The sequence below is a fragment of the Paroedura picta genome, chromosome 16 (assembly GCF_049243985.1).
Source record: "Paroedura picta isolate Pp20150507F chromosome 16, Ppicta_v3.0, whole genome shotgun sequence".
Taxonomy (NCBI): Eukaryota; Metazoa; Chordata; class Lepidosauria; order Squamata; family Gekkonidae; genus Paroedura; species Paroedura picta.
Genome location: NC_135384.1, coordinates 6,170,992 through 6,191,454, shown reverse-complemented (window position 1 = coordinate 6,191,454; position 20,463 = coordinate 6,170,992). Strand labels below are relative to the sequence as shown.

At 49.1% G+C, this 20,463-nt stretch overlaps 2 protein-coding genes across 3 annotated transcripts; both read right to left on the bottom strand.

Moving 5' to 3' along the window:
* Positions 1–5,593: 5,593 nt before the first annotated feature.
* Positions 5,594–11,946, bottom strand: LOC143826076 (uncharacterized). Of its 2 annotated transcripts, XM_077314663.1 has the most exons (5): positions 11,137–11,946; positions 9,933–9,980; positions 7,708–8,547; positions 7,122–7,154; positions 5,594–5,972 (listed from the first exon to the last, which is right to left on the bottom strand). In XM_077314663.1, the coding sequence occupies exons 1-5, from the start codon at positions 11,246–11,248 to the stop codon at positions 5,923–5,925; spliced, it is 1,083 nt and encodes a 360-aa protein (XP_077170778.1). In that variant the 5' UTR covers positions 11,249–11,946; the 3' UTR covers positions 5,594–5,922. The 2 variants fall into 2 exon arrangements, with proteins under 2 accessions (XP_077170778.1, XP_077170779.1); XM_077314664.1 differs by lacking the exon at positions 9,933–9,980 and having other exon boundaries at positions 11,137–11,942.
* A 924-nt stretch (positions 11,947–12,870) lies between these two features.
* KCTD13 (potassium channel tetramerization domain containing 13) lies at positions 12,871–19,859 on the bottom strand. Its single transcript, XM_077314672.1, has 7 exons — positions 19,686–19,859; positions 18,226–18,493; positions 16,702–16,871; positions 16,464–16,553; positions 16,154–16,206; positions 15,532–15,727; positions 12,871–14,802 (listed from the first exon to the last, which is right to left on the bottom strand). Exons 2-7 carry the CDS (start codon positions 18,485–18,487, stop codon positions 14,560–14,562), a joined length of 1,014 nt encoding a protein of 337 aa, XP_077170787.1. The 5' UTR covers positions 18,488–18,493; positions 19,686–19,859; the 3' UTR covers positions 12,871–14,559.
* Between the last annotated feature and the right edge of the window lie 604 nt (positions 19,860–20,463).

Here is a 20,463-nt window from a genome sequence, read left to right as displayed (position 1 = left end):
AAGAGCCGGGCGCAGCTCCTCCGCGATGTACATGAGGGTGGAGCGCGACATCCTGAACAAAGAAATCCAGCGCTGGTCGTCCCGCTCCGAAGAGAACATCCGCTCCCACCACTCGCTGCACCTCGGAAGCATCCAGTGAGACCGCTCCGATAAGGCCATCAGCTCGTGCTCATAGTGGAGCGCGGGGGACGAGGAGTACACCATGGTGACCACCGAGACGATAGCGTTGCGATGGAGCCGCAGCAGGGCTCTCTTGCGGCGGACGCTGGCGGAGAGGATGCGCCTCAGCACCGCGGCCGATCTGCGGAAGCGCCTCCGCTGCAGGATCCTTGCTATGGCAAAAATGATGGTGCGTCTGTTCAGCATCCACTGCTGCACGAGCAACTGGGAGGTTTGGACGCAGGCGGCAACCAGAGCCAGGCACTCCTGCTCCATTTCGCTTCCTTTCTGAATTTCACCGCAGACTCGGGAGGAAGTGATGTCACTGGGCTGCAAGAGAAAACCCGTCCCCTGCTGCCACCACTGTCCAAGGCGGGGACAACATCACCAGGCGGGGCTGACCAGTCCTTGCACTTCCGACTGCAAAGGCACTGTTGAACCGAAGGGCAATAAATTGTCATCGGGTTTTTGCTCGCGAACGGAATCAGGTTTACATCTTAATGGCAAAGAGCGTTTTCTCTTTTCCCCGGTCTGAAGGGGAGGGGGCCACCACAATCAACAAACACACCCTGCCATTTTGTTTCAAAATCTTTCATGGGGCTGCATGCTGTGACTCTACCCAGTAACTCTATCCTCTTTCTTGCATCCCATATGCCAAATGACCGGATGCCCACCTTGGCCACTTCCCGATTATTCTCCTGGCCTCAGCCCCCCCTCCATCTCCCAGCCTCCGCCTTCTCAAGCTAGTATCTACACAGCTTGCCAACTGATCCTTGAACTCCAAAGCCTGTTCTACACAAACATTGGAATGAGAGGGTAGAATCCCGAGGTTGTAGACTATGCCATTTCAGAGGCCGGGGAGAGCAAATCATTCTGAATGCTCCTTTGTGGGTTATTTTTTAAAGAGTCTGCTGGTAGAACCGTCGCACAGCAGGAAGCTGGTGGAATCAAGCTTCTCTCCTGTTGTCCTTTTTTCTTAATAATGGGGAAACATTCAAAAACAGTTAACAGCCAGCTACACTCTGAAGTGGTACATTCCACTGTACCAACTCCTGCTCTACTGCCTCGTTTCTCTACGCATAGCTGCAGATGCTCACGCTCATCCTCTGCAACCTGCAGTCCAAATTTCAGGCACATTGAGTTTGGCTGTAGTTACACAGTGGTGAATGAAAGGCAATCTGCACATGCCCAGGGAACCTTGGAACTGAGGGCTCAATTTTAAGCCATGCCAGTTCTCTCATTCATCGCACTGCTCTGACCCAGTGAAACCTTCACTTCCCTTCCATCGCGTTCCCTGAGCCATTCAGATCAGTGAGACCAGCAGCAGTCTGAACTACAATCACCGCTGAATGAAAAATGTTTAATCCTCTTTTCCATGAAATGAGCAAAATGCTAATGCATTCTCAGTAGCTGAAGGCTGAGGAATCAAAGCCATTTTTTTTGACCTAGTAACCCAAATAATTCTGCTCAGGTACTCCTTCGCTATTCATACCAAGGGATTCAAGTGGGGAGCTGTGTTGGTCCAAAGCAGCAGAACAAAGTTCAGCGCTCTTAAAGGTACTATTGGACTTTATTCTATTCATACTGATGTTATCATTGTATTTTTCCCCCCTACGTACTCCTGACTGTGGGGGGCGGGGCGGGGTGAACATCTAGCACTGACTCGCATCCCCACCTTTTACGAGGTTATTTCATTTCCTCACATGTCACAGTTTCCCACATGTTCATAATACATTAGGGATACCCTCCTGAGTATCCTTACTTGGAGGCAAATCCTTCAGAACTCAGCGGGTTGAGAATTAACACACACAGCCAGAGAAATTACTAAAAATAAAAGGTACCAGTTCCTCTATGAGACATTTTGATGTCTGATCCTCCCAGCTTGGGCATGCACAGGGAGCATGCCAGAAGAAAGGCAGAGGATGTATTTTGGGTGGATAAAAGAAAGGAAATCAGAGGATAGGTTAGAACCAGAGATCCTGGCATTCTGTAGCTGCATTCTGATCTGAAGACCAGGCATCTAAGTTTCAGGTGTGTATGGGGCTGACTATAGTTACTCAGAGATGTGGATACTCCGCACATATTCAAAATCCACTCTTGTATCACAAACTTTTACAATCAGTTCTGGCATTCAAAACTGGCTCCAGGGTGGAAGGTTAAGCCGGCATGGACCCAGACAAATGGTGATGACGCAGATAGTTGGGGGTTTGGACTTCTCTTTTGATTTCCCTCTCAGATCTAGTGTATATAGAACACTGCACTTGCTATATAAATGCTAGTAAGTGGGGTCGCGATGGGTCGGACACAAATTTGCACCTAACAACAACAAAGTGCATCTTGGGGATACTCCTGGGCTGCTTTGGACCTTAATAAGAGGTGGCCAGGTGTGGTGGCAGTAGTAGTAGTAGCAGCAGCAGCAGCAATATTTTTATAGCCCACCATTCCCTGGTCTGTTAAGGGCGGGAAACATCAGACTAGAAGCCAATCAATACAAACTGAGTATTTAACCAATTTAGACTGCCTTGGTTGATCCAGACTAGTTAACAGTAAGCCATTCTGTGGTTCAATTCCCGAGACTTATCCAGCTAAAGGATCTCAGGAAAAGGCTGAGAAAGCCTCCAGCCCACAACTGTGCAAAGTTACTGCTAGTCACTGAAGTCCATGTGAGGCTAGACAGGCTAATAATTTGGCTCTGCACAAGGCGACGCCTTAGGGAGATTTTACAAAATTGAGAATGTGTTAAGGGGGGAAAAAGTCGTTTGCACTTGGTACGGTGGCAGGGAGACATTGTGAGAGCACAGCCCCATGCACGTTTAGAAATACAGCCTTTTATGGGGACTTTGCCCCATGTTCACAGAATCAGCGTTATTTCTGGCTGCAGAGCGAGTGGGTGGGCAAAAGGGATGGTCACTTTGGAGTCTGGAGGGGAATTTCCTCCAGGCCAGACTGGCCATGGATTCTGCAATGTTTTTTTTTTTGGGGGGGGGGAGGGAGGGCATCATCTGGACATGGAATTAGGGCCACTGTGGGTGGGCAGGAAGTTGTGACTTTCCTGCATTCTGCAGGGGGTTGGACTAGATGACCCTGGAGGTTCCTTCCAACTCTTATGTTTGGACACGTTTACGCCCCAGCGTGCGTTAGTTGCAGCTCTCTAAATCGGGGGTAAACTACCCAAGGCAGGGATGGTGAATGTATACCCATGACGTTTTATGTAAACCGCCCTGAGCCTTATGGGAGGGAGGTATAGAAATTAAATAAATTTTAAAAAGTTCACGCCTCGAATAAATCTTGGTTGTTCTCAAAGGTGCCATTGTTAAAGAGGCTATCTGGGAGCCAGAAGGAAGGCAAGGAAGAAGACGCCGCGCCCGCCTTACCTCTGCGCTCTCAGCCTGCAGCTTTGGGGCTCCGGCGGCTTCCTTCTCTGGGGAGACCCTCTATTAAGGGCGCGGCCCCTTTAAGAAGAAGCCGCGCCTCTCCATCCGCTTTCCTCGGCGAGGCTGGTTCCGGGAGGGCGGCGCGCGTGCGTAAAGTGCGGCCACGCGCGCCAACCTCCGCCCCGCTCGTTCAAGGGTCGCGTCGGAAATACGCCAATGCGTTCTATTTCCTACTGCGCACGCGTGCCGTGCCCTCGGCGTCGCACCCCCCCCCCCCGCCCTCACCCCTACGGTTCAGAGAGCGCGCGCGCGGGCTGCCCAACGGTTTCTCAGGGAAACTTCCGGAAACGTCGAGAGCCATTTTCAGTGAGGGCAAAATGTCCATTTGTGGACTCCTAGTTGGGCCGGTTAAAAGGGTTTTATGACCATTTATATGTGAATGCAAAGTATTTAAATTTCTTCTCCGGCACTGGGAGCACAGCGATCACTGTTTTCAGCCGAATTTGCTGTGCTGTTTTGATCTCCGTAATTTGCCCCAAATCATTTTTTTTGTTTCATCTGGAAGTTTCTTGCCAGACTTACTTTGGATTATTGGAGTTTCTGCTATTTTGGGTCTTGTGCATTGCCCTGATTAAAAACCCTGGGTTAAAACTGGAGTTTTAGGCTGGGTACCTGGAAGGAAGATGCCAAGTGAGCCTTGGGGGAGGGGGGAGCATTCCAAGGCAAGGTACCGCCACAGAAAACGGCCTCTCTTTAGTTACCTCTGAAGGCACAGAGTGCTGGACCTGGGAGGCAGGTCTTAACTGGCAGGCTGGATAGTCCAGCAGAGATGCCCCTTCGAGATACTTTGGGCCCCAAGCCATTTGCAGCCTTAAATGACAGAACTAGATCTTTTTGCAGCTGGGGCAAGTTGAGTCCCTGCAACCAGTCTGTTAAGGCAGCCAGGCTGCTACATTCTGGACAAAGTTTCCAGATCAGTTGCAAAGGCACACAGAGCACATTATGCTTACCTGAATGCAATCAGAACATGGACCTGTGGCCAGATCATTACTTGAGGAACAGCCATAGCTGGCAAACCAGCTGGAGATAATGAAAGACATAAAGAAACTTGAGAAAGAGCTGGGCGACAGCCACGTAACAGTGGAACCCCCATATCCCTGGGTGACCTCTCCCAGCAGCTCCCCATCATTCTACCAGCAAAGGTCATCAGTCAGGGCAAGCAATGCCACTTCCATCCCCAAATGTCTACAGACATCCTTCCAAGACTGGCTGAAGCCGTAGAGTCACCACCTCACCCTGAAAGGGAATATAAGCCCCGAGGGGGTAGTTGTTTAGGTTAATTCAAGCCCCAATCAAGAATTCTTCTTATGAAAGAGCCCTCCCTCTCCCCAGGAAGGAGCTATTAGCACTGCCATGGCTAGCTTTTTTCCAGGATACAGCAAGTTACTTCTGCTTGTTCCCAAACATGAACCAACCTAGACACACCCAGTGGCAACTGAGTGCTTTTATTATAGCAACTGCCTGCCTGCACCAACTCCCCAGGTTTTTAAAATAAAAGAATGATAGGCTTTTAAGGGGAGGAGTCGACCCAGCAGTCCGCTCAGTATTTCCCACACACACCCTAACCACTTTATTTTGATGACACACCGATGTGGATTTCCCCCCCCTAGCACTTGAGTCCAAAATGTTCCCTATCTGTATTCTAGGAAATCTAAATGGCTGCTGGGTTGTAGATGTACACCTTCAAAAGAACCAGTGATGGAACAACCACATTGGTTTCTCTCCCCACTGGGAAGGACAGGAAGTATAGTAGTACAGAAAGGAAAACTTTGCCACTGCAGATGTAAAGGAGCATTGGGCAGCAATTAGATGTTCAAATGATGACCTGGTTTCTAAATAAATTGTGTTTGCATTGTTGCTAGCCCGTAGCCTTCTTTCTAGGTTTCCAGAAATCCCTACAAGGTTTTCACCTCTCTCCTTCCCCAACCGCACAACCTGCCCCGATAATCCCAGAATGCACTGGATCAGAAACAAAAACCACATCCAAAAAGAGAGGTGAATTTAAATAAATTCTTTTTTTCCGCTTTTTATTTTCAGGGGAATCCAGAGAAATTAAAAACCGTGTGAAGAAAATTAAAAACCGGAGCATTAAATCAGAGGGGTTGGGGTTGGGTGGGGAGGGTGAGACATCAGCCCCATCCAGGATAATTTGGGCTATAACAGCATTAGGAGGGAGGGGGGGAGGGACGCAGGTGGCATAGCTTCCCCTTTCAAGATGCCCGGGCTTCTCCAATCTTCATGGGGTAGGGTGGGGTGGGGTGATGCCTTGCCTCTCCCCTTGTGCCCCACCCCCGGATCTTAGCAGTGTTTCCCCAAGGAATCCTTGGTGTTAACCCTTCCCGTCCAAGGTGTCCGTATAGACCATCACTTTGCTAGGAGCTGTTCAGAGAAAAGAAAAACAGAAAGTGATAAAGCTGTGGAACGACTTCCCCCCCATTCCTGTACTCCATTAAAATGGTCAACACACACTCCCGTATTTTTTCCCCAGATACTGTTCTCAACAGCAACCTCATCCTTGCACCCTCCCCGAGCTAAATATGGGCACCTGAAGCTCTAGGGTCTTCCTGCTGTATAGTTTCTTCATCTTATCATACTATAGATAAGGCTGGGCCAAACTGTGACTCTCCAGATGTCCATGGACTACAATTCCCAGGAGCCCCTCCAGGGGCTCCTGGGAATTGTAGCCCATGGACATCTGGACAGCTACAGTTTGGCCACTCCTGATGTAGATAATGGAACAGCTCCTGCTCCTTAGCCCCATGTCACCTGCTGTTGCAGAGGCAGAATCCTTAGGGGGCTGATTGGGACCAGGGTCTTGGGGCAGCAGAAGTATTTTAATATACAGTCTGCTAAAGGCTAATCAGAATCTAGAATGAAGCCAGCACTACCAACCAAGAAGAGTCTCATGGTTATGCTGCTTATTATGTCTGTGCAAGGGTGGGGCATTATTAGGGTTGCCAATTTCCAGATGGCTGGAAATCTCCTGGAATTACAACTGATCTGCAGGTAATAGCGATCAGTTCACCTACAGAAAACGGCTGATTGGGAAGGTGGGCTCTATGGTATTAAACCCCGTTTGAGGTCCCCCCTTTCCCAAACCCTCCCCTCCCTAGCCTCCGCACCAAAATATCCAGATATTTCCCAACCTGAAGCTTTCATCCCTAAGATTACATCCAAAGTAAAGAAGATGTAAAATCAGTGTATCAAAACTGGGAAACAAGATTTTTAAAAAAACAAAAGCAACGTGATATTTTAAAAACCGCACATGTAGATAAATAAAATTGCTTGGACAACCGCATCTAGCTACCGACATCCTTCCAAGTTTATCCAACTGGATCTTTGTGCAAATCCTAGCACCCTTTTTATTGAAGCTACAGGGCCACTGTTCCACAAAGGAAACGTACAAGATTTGTCTATAGACCATTATATGACATATATCATCCCTTAACAGAGTTGAAGATCTGCAGTTAACTGGGGCCATAACTGAGCAAGATGGACAACTGGTCTTACTGCTTTGGGATTCCTTACCTTGACTGTGTAGCTCCCATATATGATTCCATTCTGTAATTAGAAGAAGAGAGGAAACAAGGGAATTAGAGACCAGGAACTGATGTGCCCTGTGCCAAAAAGTGAATTCCAGTGAAGCCCACCTAGTCCCTCAGCTACAGTCCCAAAATTTCAATGGCTCTGAGAGCTGGGATTCAGATGCCAATTCCTATGCACCACAAGGGATTTGATCACAGAACACAGGTGAAGCTGCAGAATTACAGAAAACAGAACAATCTTATACAGCCCAGCGGGGTAACATGTTAGCTAAACCCACAAGTCAATGCTACACTCTTCCTAGTGCCTTTTTAACCTAATAAGCAACGAAAAGCAACCGAGAATGAAATGCCCAGCACTGGTCCCTTATTCCCTACATAACCAGAATTATCCCTTGTGCCGTCTCTTCCCTTAACTGCAGCGACCATTTCTTCCATTTCTGCCCCCAGCACCTCCGCATATCCCCTACAATCTCACATACTCTCCTCAAAAGACTGACAGGACCCATTCATTTCCCTCAAATCCATCCCTGCCCCTCCTAGATGGCGACAAGCTCTTTCATCCAGCTTACCTTCCAGGTGATAATTTCTTGCGGCTTCCCAGTCGCTGGCTTCCATTTTCTCCCAGCATGCTCCAGTGTTAGCCTCCTCCACATCCTTTTCCGGTGCAGTCCCACCCCCCCCTCCGTGCCCTGCTCCTGGCTCATTGATGAAGGACAAGCCCCACTCATTCTGAAAGATGGCCCCCAGGTGCTGTTGCCGGCTGCTGTCGGAGGGCGGGGGGCTGCTCGGGGGTGGCGCCAAGACACAGTTGGGGAGGCTATTGGTGGTGCGGACGGCCGAGGCAGGGACGTGGCACGCTTTCCCGGGCTGATCCAAGTTCTCTTTCAGCTTGCTAGCGTAAGAGATCTTAGGAATGATCCGAGCGCTGCTGCTATCAACTGGGAAGGCAGGAAGTGGCCGGAAAAGTGACCAGGTTTCCTTCCCAGAATCCTCGATGGTTGCATTGGTGGCACTGGATGTTACGGCAGGCTTCTCCCCAACTTTGACAGTGCTGTCTCGTTCCGACTCTGGAGACGATGATGGAGACGGCGGGTCGGAATAGCCCCGGCGCCGGTGCTGCCACCGCCCGTTAGAAATGTTTTCAGGAGCGCAGTGGTGGCCGTTGGCGCTGGGTCCCCATTCCTTGCGGTCAGAGGGGTTGCCTCGGTAGGTCTTGCGGTATGCAGCGGCGTGGAAGGGCCGGCCGTGGTAGAAGCGATGGGGGTAGCGGTGAGGGTGGTGGGTGACCGGCGGGTCCCGCTCAGACAGCTGGAGGTTGCGGATGTTAAGGCTGTTAGACGGGCTCAAGGGAACGCTCGGCTCCTCGGCGATCTCCGAGGATGCAGAATAGCCGTTTGACTCCCAGGAACCTAGAGCAGGAGGATGGTGGAGTGAACTCAACATCCGGGCTGATAACAGATATCCGTCTCCTCCCTCAAATACATTCCTACAGGCTCCCTTCCTCTCTTTTCAAAATTTAGGTTGTAAACCCAAGAGGCAGGGAACGGCCTCTTCAGGGAAGTCGATACAGGGATGACCATGAACCAATTAAAAGAAGCAGTTAGAGATAGGGGTGCATGGCGAAGACTCTCATATATAATCGCCGAGGGTCTGACATGACTGAACAGATGACATCATCATCATCATCATCATCATCATCATCACTACCAATCAGGAGCTGCGTTAGGAAAATGTTAGATACAGAACTACCACAGTATCTAAGCTAGGTTTTCTCAACCAGGGTTCTGTGAAACCCTGGGGTTTCTTGATGGGCCTGGAAAGGTTTCTCAAATGGGTGGGAGTTAATTCATTTTTAATATATTTTAAAAATTTGTTAAACACTTATCAGGCAATATGACCATATATGGTCATGTCAACCCCACGATGGATCTGGAGGAAGTGAGGATGGATCTGGAGCCTTGGGTGGGCGTGTACACAACTATGCTTCCCGACCCTATTCTGCACAATCGCACCACTTCTGGGGGTTTCTTGAAGCATGAAGGAAGTTTCAGGGGTTTCTCAAGAGTAAAACAGTTGAGAAAGGCTGCAGGGAACTGCCCCTTTAGGGAAAGTATACAGCACCATTTTTGTTCCTGCTTTATCAGCATAAATATTAAATTCTCTCTTCCAGTAATCCAACAAAAACTGCTCAACTACCACAATTCATGTGCTGCGTTCGGGAAATTTCAGATACTGTATCTAAGCATTGAATGCTGGTGCCTTAAAAAAAACCTAAGGAAGAATTATTTTAAGGGTGGGAACACAGATCCTTTTCTCCCCACCCTTGGGACCATTGATAAAAAGTAAATCGATAGGGAAGCCACATGAACGTTCGGTGCCCCAGCCATTACAGCCACGTACCCAGAAGGAACCCCTCCTCCAATGGCCAAAATCTTGTCAAGTGCTTTAAACAAAATGTTTTAATGCTGCCAACTCTGAAGATTGCAAAACCGTGATTTGGCTAGGTTGTTAAGAACTTTCCAAATGCCGTGAGCTTTTCCCCTCTGACGCCGGTTTTTAAAAATCATCAAATCTCAAGATACCATTCTTGGGAAAAGGAATAAGGGGGTATGTGGGTAAGCTATAGATGGGAACAAGGGCAATGTATATTCCTCAACAGCAGCTGTTGAGGAGATCAGACACAATGAATTAAGGGGGTGCATGATTTTTCCAGCATTAAGGCATGGCTGCCTCTGGGAGAGAAATACACACAAAACGACATGACAGAAGGGGAAAGCCCCAGTCCCAAATTCACCTTCTCTGGAGCCCTGGCTTGGCCTGTAGCCCAGCTCTGCTCCAGCTCCTGCATGACAGAAAGAAGGTTTTACTTCACAGCGACAGGCATTTAAGGACAGCTATAACGTAGATGTACATTTATAAGGGCAGTAACTCATACATGAGCCACTGACGTACCGGATTGGCCTCAGAGAAAAAAGGAAACTGATTCTCAGGGATTAAATTGTACTATTGGGAATACAGAATTACAGAATTACCAAGAAGCAGAAAAAGACTGCAGTTGCCAGATTCTGTGAAAGGGTTAGATTCACTAGTGAATAAAATTGGGGATTTTTGTACTAGGTTGTACTGAGGGGATGGGTTGGGTGGGAACTGCAGCCATACTGATCTATTAAGGCACAGAGAGATGAATGCATTCCTGAGGTGCATTTCTCTTTACCCCCCAAAAAAGAAAGCAGGCACATCTTCATGTGCTGAGAAATTGGAAAACTCTTGGGGGCTGCATTTGGAGACAGTGTGTTGTAGCAGTTAAAATGTCAGACTGGATTCTGGGAAATCCAGGTTGAAATCCCCACTTGTGCCAGGGAAGCTTGCTGGGTGACCTTGGGCCAGCCTAGCCTACCTCACAGGGCTGTGCTGAAGATAAAATGGAGGCCATGAGAGGTGAATGAGGTAACCCACTCTGGGTCCCCACTGGAGTGAAAGGCAGGATATACATGAAATAGCAAATAAAGATACTGAGGAGAGGCGAGAATGGAGAGGGACAAGGAAGAACGAGAACTCGGCCATCTTCTGGGGTAACCCAGAAGAAATTCAAGCTGATGATGGCTAACTGCAACTGCTTCTTTATTAATATGCAGCCCAAACAAGCTCTGGAGGAACAAAATTCGTTTTCAGCTTAATTCTTCAACAGTGGCTCTCGTTTTATTGTTAATATCACAATAAAATATTGTTTCGGGTCGTATGATGGGAAGAAAACACTTCTAAATATCCAGTGGGCCAATATCATTTTCTGAATTTTTAAACAGAGTTGGGGATCCTGTGGTACAATCCTACAACGGGGTCTCTAGGGGTAAAGCAAAAATTTTAAAATAAAATAAAGCCTCTATCTGTCGATGGTGAATTGCTAGGCTCTGAAGGCTCAGGGACCTGGATTTCCCCCACCCACCCCGCAATCAACCCCAAGCATTTCTATTGCACCGGAGACCCAAGACCCCTGTTACCTGCACGGATGCAGCTGCCGAGGCTGTGACACTTCTCCTTCTTCCCCCCCAGGAGACGCAGCTCTTCCTCGGGGTTGCGGTTCTCATCCATGCCCAATTCCTCTTTCTGCATGGTCTCAAGCTAGGCTCAGGCGGCAGGCGGTCAGCAGCAGAGGAACCCCCCCACCCGGGGACGCGAGAGGCCTGGCTAGATACAGACAGCCCTGGTACCCAGGCAGCGACTGGCCGATCCCCCCCAGCCCCTAAGAACCAGCGGCCTGTTTCCGGAAAGGGGCAAAGCACCTGCACCGCGCAGCAGCAGCCCGGACCCCTCCAAAGAAAGAAGGAAAGAAGTTAGGCGGAAAAGGGAGAAGGAAGGAAGGAAGGAAGTGGGAGAAGGATGGAGGAGGAGAAGGAAGGTCTCTGCTGCCGGGGTGGAGCCGCCTTCCTTCCCGCCGCAGGCCGCTTCCCTCCACGGGCCTTCAAGGGAGGCGCCGCTTGCCGCCGGCTGCGGGGAGCGCAGGGGAAATCGACCGAGGGGCTGCCCTGGCCCTGCCCTCGCGAGCCCGCCTTCCCTGCCCGCGGCCTCCCCTGCTCCTCGCGGCCTCCCCAGCCAGGCCCCGTCCCGCGGCCCTGACGCGACCTCCGGCCCCTTCGGCTGCTCTGCGCTGCGGCCCACCCGGCTCCGGCCTCCCGCCCGCGCTCTGTCTCGCTCCTTCCCTCGCTCGCTCGCTCGCTAGGCCCAGGCTCCCCCGAAGCCCGCCCGGCACATTCACCCAGCCAGCCAGCCAGCCCCCGCCACGTGACCGTTCCCCCCTCTGGCCTCCTCGGGGTCATGTGACCGCGCGCCGTGCCGCGGCTTCCGGGGAGGTGTCCCCGGCACGTGACCCGGCGGCGGTCATGGGGCCGCGCCGGGATCACGTGGCCGCCGTCGCGCGGCGGGACCCGGGGATGGCTTGCGCGGGCGGCCGGAAGAGGAGGGGGGATGCCCTTTAAAGGAGCACGGAAGGCGGGCGGCCTTCGAGATGCCCCTTGCATGAAATTGACTGGCCTTAAGGGTGCCCCTGGAGTCATTTTTTTTTTAAGTGCCGTTGCACCTTGCATAGAACTTGGGTGGCCTTAAAGGTGCCCCCTGACTCAAAATTGTCTATCTGAAAAAGTGTGCTTGCACCTTAAAACTTGGTTGGCCTGAAAGATGCTGCTGGACTCAAAACTTTATTCTGGCCCTTCAGAACAACAGGGTGACCCCCTGGAATACAGAGAGGTATGTGTGCCTGCGTGGCAGTTAGTCCCATAGAGATCAGTGGGGTTCGCTTTACTAAAAGCTAACAGTGTTGGCTAAAGGACAGCACCCCTTGACTGCAAACGATGATGGACCCAGCTTGGTGAAGAGTAGCAGCTTCTAATGCAGTGAGCTGGGTTTGATTCCCTGCTGCTCCATGTGCAACCAGCTCTGTGGGCTAGTCATAGTCCCGATAGTACTGTTCTCACAATCTCTTAGTCCTACCTTTCCTTACAGGGCATCTGTTGTAAGGGGAGGAAAGCAAGGTGATTGTAAACTGCTCTGAGACTCCTTCAGGTAGTGAACAGTGGGGCATCAAGGGCAACTCTTCTTTTGAATTGTGCAAGCAACAAGCTCAGGGTGGTTGCACAACCAATGTAAAGGCGCAGGAGCTTTAAGATTGTCCTGGGAACGGAGATTCTCTTATCAACTAATTACTTTTCAAACATTCCAGGAAAGAATGAGAAGTACTCTTATAAGCAGAAGCCTTTATTACAATAATTTAATAGAAAAAACAAAGTTGTTGTTTTTTAAATAAATTATACAAATACAAAAAAATACAATAATTAATGCAAGATTACCTCCTCCAGGGAGGAGAGGATGTACAGAAGGAAACAACGGGAAGGGGAGAGAAAAGTACCATCTTCCCCACAGAAGTACCTTCACAGCCTGGAGTTTTCATGAAATGCAATGGTTCATTACACCTCTCCACCCTTCACCAGGGTGAAGAAACTGTTCCCATCCAATGGGACAACTGGCTGCTAAAGGGCCAGCTAGAATTCTCCAAAGGTCCCCCCCCCCCAAAAAAAGAAAGAACATCCTATTTCCAAGGGGAAAAGCAGAGGAGGGAAAGCATTCCTGGGGGAACCTGCAGAAGAGTAAATATTCCCCATATAGAACATTAGGAGCATGCGGGTGTGTGTAGAAACAGAGGCCAGAGCGACCAACGTCCCAGTCTTCCAATACACTGGGGGAACAGGATGTTCAGCCATATTGCAGTGTTTGGAAATGATCCAAAGATGCCTATGGCACTTTGGTTTGAAGGCTCCTGCCTCTTTTGAAGCCCAGGCATCCCTTCTACTCACGAGGGCAGCAGAGGCACGTACAGAGGGCAGTGAGGTTCAGTCTGCACAGCACCCATTAATGGAGGGCAAGGGAGGACATATCTTTGACTCAGAGCAGTTTGGATTAACCCAGCAAGTCAAGAACAGCTTTCTGGAAGCTTCCAGTTAGCCCTGCTCTGATGGGAAGACTGAATGTGGGTTCTTTCTGGATGCTTTCAAAAAGGATTTAGCCTCCTTGGCTGACAGACTCAAATGAGGTATGTTTGACAGTCCCAGTTATTCCAGCCCAATTCTATGTTAACAAAAACAAAAATGAGTGCAATCACAACTCCCTCTAGAACAATTTAGGTCCTTTCTCTTAAATCCTGGTGGCTTTGTCCATATAGAAAACATTGGTAAGTTAAAGCTAGATGAACAAAATACCAAAAAGTGTGTGAACTTCAGGGGAGGACAGAATTAAATAAAATCCATTATGAGCTGTTAATCAGAAATCAGAGAGCACAAGTTATACAAAGTAGGTGTACAAAAAAGGATTCTGGATGCCTCTGAGTAGGCAGCTGCTTACCTATAACCACTGAAAAACTGGAGAGGAGGCCAATGTTCCAAGTGGTTCCTCTGCTGTGCGCACATTGATCACATGCCTCTATTTCTGTATTAATGCTTTCCTGTGGATCCAAAGACTCGGACTGCCTCTAGTCTGGCAGGACAATATTCTGGGCCAAAGATGTCATGAGCACAAATAGATCACTATCCGGACTCAAGAAGCCTCTCAAGGGTTAGGAGGCAAGAAGAGGCCTGGTCCATATAGGGGAAGTAAACAGCAAGAGGAAAAAGGTCAGGCATTTAAGATTAAGACTCATATTAAGAGCGGGGGGGGGAATTCCAACAACTGGAAAGAGCATGTGAGTCGAGTGAGGTGGACTAAGGTCAACAATAAGGTCAATGAGAGGCTCAGGAAGGGGAAAAATTCGAGGGGAAAAAAGTATGGGTTTGAAGAGTTGTAGCACTCTTGAGAAGACCGTGGAGCAAAAGGAGGAAAAAGGGCCTCCTTTGGCACTGGATGGGCGGAATGATGTCAACACTGGGCTCAAGAGAGGATCAGTCCTTGAAAACAGCCTGGTGACCGTGAGGACGCTCGTCATGCATGATATGCCTGCGGACGTGAATGCGCCGGACACGGTGTTCCCGCCCGTCTTCGTCGTCACCAGCGCGGAGGGGGCCTCCGCCTCCCCCTGCCACCCCGCCTGTCGCCTCCAGCAAGGCCTTATCCGGCACCCTCGGTGTCTCATAGATTAGGATGTTCAGGGTCTCCTCAAAGATCCTGGCCTCCGGGAACTCCACCTGGACGCAAGAGAGAGCGAGGTGAGGCCGATTCTACCCACCAGTGGAAAGAGAGGCTGCAGTGCAGGTAGTCTGATTTGACATGGAACTTCTGGGTTAGAATCCTCGCTCTGAGTCAGTAAATCCTTGCTCATTTCATTGCTACTTAGTTTAACCTGAAATAGTGGTTGTGAAGAGATTTTTTAAAAACCCCACTGGTTGGAGAAAGGGAGGATTCAAAAAGAAAAACGAAACAGAGCTAGTTTAAGTTACTAGAGAATCGGAATAGGACCTAGAAGACCTTGGCTGGAATTCCATCTTATTACCATAAGACAGGGATGGCTAAACATCCCCAGATGTCCATGGACCACAATTCCCTTAATCAAGGGTCGTTCTACGGGTCGTCAAGTGGGCAATTTAAGAGGCCTTACAAAATGCAAAACTAAACTTAAGAGACTGGGCAGTTCTTGGAATAAATTAAAACTGAAACTGATCTTTTAAAAAGGAATGCTGACCTCTTCAAAAAGGCTCAAGAGAGGATCAGTCCTTGAAAACAGCCTGGTGACCGTGAGGACCATGGATTTGTGGGGCAGCTTAAAAATCTGTAATGCACCCAACACTTCTCCAGATGTAGAGGGGGGGCCTGTTAAGACCCACCAGATAACAGCTGGAGAAGCCCATGCTCTTTCTTACTACACAGTGAGTACCTGACATGGTTAGGAGCAACCCCCAATCTACACGGCAAGTTACCTTAGTCTGTTTCTTCTCAGTGGCATACACGATGGAGGTGCAACAGACTTCGGCGATCTTGCGGCCCTGCCCGTAGAACGACCAGCAGCAGATCTCGTCTCCCAGGACATCTTTGATGAAGAGGACCCGTCCGTTGAACCGCAGAGCGAGTTTGTCAAAGAGTTCAATGTTCTTCAGCAGGTTGTCATCGGAGTTGCTGGATGAGGACGGGGTGGAGAAAGAACAGGGGGGGGGGGTAAAAAAATGGATAGGTCAAGACGCACTGTTAACTAGCAAAAAGTTGAGAATGTATCTGCTGTGGATAAACAAGAAATATACCAAGATCTCCTGTAAAAAATCCCCAGTGTGCCTTGGATAAATTATTAGAGACTGTGGTTGATACACCTGTAATGCGGATCTTGCTGTACTATGTTTGCACCACTTAATATCTCATGTTTTAAGACTACGGTGCTTCAGTTCTAACTTACATAGGTTTTGGTTGGTTCCAGACTTCTACCATCTGAATCCTCCTGCATTGTTCATTGAATGCTACATTTTGTTGATTGCATTGGCTCATTCTGTATAATTTGCCTTACATCCCAGTGGGAAAGGCAGGCTATATGTAAATAAAAAGGCGCCTTACCTTGTATACGAATACTTGTTGTTGCTTCTGTTATGCAGCAATTTCACCACAGGCTAAGGAAAAATAGAAAAACAGATAAAGGGAGTACAGCAGGCATTTCCTAAAACAAAGCAAAAGACAGTGGTTTCTGTTGCTTTATTACTGCTGTTTTAACGCCACCTGCTTCCCTTCACTGGCAGTTTTCAAGCAGCAGCTGGACAGACAGTTATCAAGAATACTTCAGACTGATCCTGCAATGAGCTGGGAGTGGGACTAGATGGCAAGTCTGGCCCCTTCCAACTCTATGGTTCTGTGATTCTAATGGCTTTACCTTGGAACAGCTTGAGATGATCTGCTGCTCCTCCTTTGGAGACGTCACCATGGGGATGTGGCAGAGTGGGTCAAAGGCTTCACTCTTTTGCTGTTGAGAGATCCGAAAGGAAAAAAGATATGTGAGAGAGAGAGAGAGAGAGATGCATACTGCGGCCTCATTAGGTGACTTATCAGCTGCTATTCTGCTCTTTAAAACAAGTGCATGGGATTCTAAACCTTCTGGTTACGGAGCTCACCTGGAGCGCCAGCTGGCAGTCCTCCACGAGGCCTTGAATCAGGTAGTACCGGGCCTCGGACAGCACCTCTTCCAGCTCCCGTTGGGACTCGGGGAGGGAAACTGAACCGTCTCGCAAGTAGTTCAGTATGGTTCCAAAATGACGCCCGCTTCTGTCAATCAAGATCCAGCCTGGCAAGAGCAAAGGGATACTTATCGTCCCACCAGAAACGGAGTGAAGAACAACAACAAGACGGCAGCCCCGTCTCACATCTGGTTAAAGATCATTTGGTTTTGCAGAGAACTAGGAAAGTGAAGGCTAAGATGTTACTATTACTAATTTTACGTACTATGGCGCAGAAACAATCTGATAGATATTGTCTGTGTGTCTGTTTGCCACAGCGTTTGGCTCCCGCTATTAAGAATGATAAGCTTTGGGGACAAAAATACATCTGGTGTAGTTTGGCAGGGGGAGAGGAGGGATTTAAATAAGTACCTCTAAAATACAAAATGACTTTCCAATGCATTTGGATCATGACAGGAAGAGTCTCTCCCTTTGTTAGAGAGCGTCTGCCACAAATTTAAACAAAATGCTTGGGGAATGTATCAAGGATCTGTTTATGTTTTTTTTCTTTGTCTGGTCCTGCATGCATTGCTCTGTGAAGTGTTCTATGCCCAGATGCCTCATTATAAATAATTACAAGCCCTCAGGAGTGCGGAGGCTATAAATTAAAATAAAGGAATGCCATGGGACAGAGGGAAACCAGCTGGTAGGAGGCAAAAGGAAAAGAGCAGGGACTGGGTTCCTCCTGCCTCTCAAAAGGATTCATCAGTTAAGGAAAAACATCAAGCCCAGTTCTTGCCATCAGCTGGATAATCAGGAACTCATTTCCAGCAAGAGCCACATCAAAGATAGTCACTGCTTTCAGGATATTTGATTTCCCCCCACCTTCTTTTCATCCAGCTTTTCCACATAAGACTTTTCAGAAAAAAATTAGAATCCCCATAATGAATGTAAAACAAATTATTTTTGTTTTAATCACCCACTGAAACGTTTCATCGACAATCAAGTCCCTAAGAGACTGAAACATCAAGAGGCATCTGTCACAATAACCCTTGTTATACCTAGATGCCAGCTTCAAAATCCTCATGGTTGTTCCACAGGATCAGGGAACAACATGACCTGACAATCTTACTTTTTCCATTTAAAACCGCAAGTATTTACTTAACCCATCTAGAGCCTTGAAAACAACGCAGAGTATACATCTGAACACATTAAACCAGACTTTTTCCAAAACAAATATTCCTCCAACTTATCAAAGCTTTCATCCGCGTAGCGAGGAACCTGGAAGTTTGTTTAAAATCTGAACTGTTTATGGGCTCCCCCTCTGCCATACTGGACAGATGTGATTCACGAAGCAGACTACCATCCAACAGAGCAGTTCCGGGCTGACCTTCACACTCTATTTACTTAAGATAGCTGCCTACCGGTTTCCTGTCCCACAAACCGGCTACAGGGTGGGGCAAACACACAATTAGGAGATACCTTCGCTATCCGTCAGCACTTCCATCCTCCCACTGAACATGGCCTTCAGCATGGTGTCCTGCTTGGTGAGGGTCTGCACTGTGGTGTAATGGAGGGACCCTCCCACGTTCAGCTTCACATACTTGCTGCTGGGGTTCAGAGGCTTGAGGTCAAAGGTTGCACCCGCTACCCCAGCCCCGCCATCCCGCCGCTGCTGGGTCGGGACCAGCGGGGCACAGGCCTCAGGGGGAGGGGCCGGGTCTGCTGTGGCTTCGGCGGACATCACCACCTGCGGAAAGGGAGACAAGGCAGAGTGATCCTCGATATCAGGCTTTCTATGGAACATAGGGCCTTTAGCCTCAGAGACAGAAAAGTCAACAATCTTCAAAGATTGGGGAGTTGGAAACCTAAGTACTGTCTTATCACACCCAGTCTTCTTTTTAAGCCCCCTGAACAGAAACTGGGTCACTTACATGTGCTATACATCTCTTAACCCTAAATTAAATAACTTATGGGGATGCTTCCATGCTTGGGTGGATACGGATGGCACTAGCAACAAGATTTAATTACTTTTCACAACTGGAATATCATCTGCCATTAATCACTAACCTTAACATTTTTATCCCCCTCCTGTTTTTGTGAATGGCAACTGAACCCAAAGGACTAATTTATGGCTAATTTCCTCTATATCTGCACTCTGATGATTCTTATTTCATTGTCTGAGGACGTGTGTACACACATGAAAGCTCATGCCTTGAATAAATCTTTGTTGGTCTTAAAGGTGCCACTGGACTCAAATTCTGTTGTGCTACTTCAGACCAACACGTTGACCCACTTGAATCTAGCAGGATACTGTTCACAGGATACAAACCAAGAGACCAGCATTCGTGCTCCCTGCTGTACTTTCAGACCTCTGCCCTGCGAACCTCTCCCTGCAGATCATTTCCTGCTCCCCCAGCTACCCACAACCCTTCCCCTCTGGGCTTGTACCCCATGGGTGTTCCCCCATCTTCCTCACCACTTGGCTAGCCACCTGACACCCCAGATTCCTTCTTATTTATTGCCACGTTTATACACCAGCTTCCAAATTGCTTCAAAGACCACCTCTCTCACACAGCTGATTAAAATCCCACCTCCCTGTACCCCAACAAGTCCTATTTGAGCTCCAGCCCTCTGCTCCCTTTTTCAACTTCAAATCCTTCTATACCGTGGTGGCCAAACTGTGGCTCTCCAGCTGACCTTGGACTACAATTCCCATGAGGCCCTGCCAGCACTGGTAAGGACCCATGGTAATTGTAGTCCATGGACCCCTAGAGAGCCACTGCTTGGCCAACCCTGTCCTAGACCTTTTTCCTTCAACTCATTCCCCCCATAGTCCTCTGACCCCCCCCCCCATTCGTGACTCCTTCCTCGCAGCCCTTTGTCCACCCAGCTCCAGGAGCCCTGTCCCTCCCCCCACCCAGCGCCCCCCATATACTCACCTCCCCAAGGGGGGTGGGGTGGGCTCTGCCCAAGCCCCTCCCCTTTAGCCCCGCCTGGACCCAGAGCCCAGCGACCAGCCTCAAACGTCGAAGCCCAAGAGAAAGAGGGACCAGAAGTCGCTGCGCATGCGCCCCAACGCTCTCACCTCCCCCGCCGTACTGGCAGCGGCAGCAGCAGCAACATCCGGGTCCCCGCTCGCTTTAAGTAAGAGCGACGCACTGACAGGTCCTTCCTCCTCGTCTGGGGAGGGGGGGGTGAGAGCGGACGTCAGGCTTCGCGCCTGCGCAGAAAGCCCAGTCCGCTCCTGCGGGAAAGAATCCGAGGCGAGAAGGGGAGGCGCCTGCGCACAAGGCTTAACGGCTGACGGTTGGCCAACCGTATATTTTGGAAAGGAGAACGTCTCCGTCATCGTTTATTTATTTAATATATATGTGTGTGTGTGCATTTATATATCATGGCTCCTTCGGTGCTCGTCGCTGTGGAAGACGGCGCAGGGCTTTGGCAGGGGATCCAAAGACCCCTTTGGGAAGACATATAGTCAAACGAAAGCTTCTCTCCCCAAATTTTTGTGATTTGGCAGTTGATGCTTGAGCAAGTAGCCCGTTTGTGCAGAAATCCTGCCCCCCCCCCCCCCCCGGTCTTCGTTTGTAGTCCGACTTTCTCAATGGAGCTCAAGGCAAACAAAGGAATAGGAACCAACTCGAGGTGAAGCAGAAGTATTAAATATGACACATTAAACTTTTCTTGGTATCTCCCATGTATTTTTTTGAACATGGG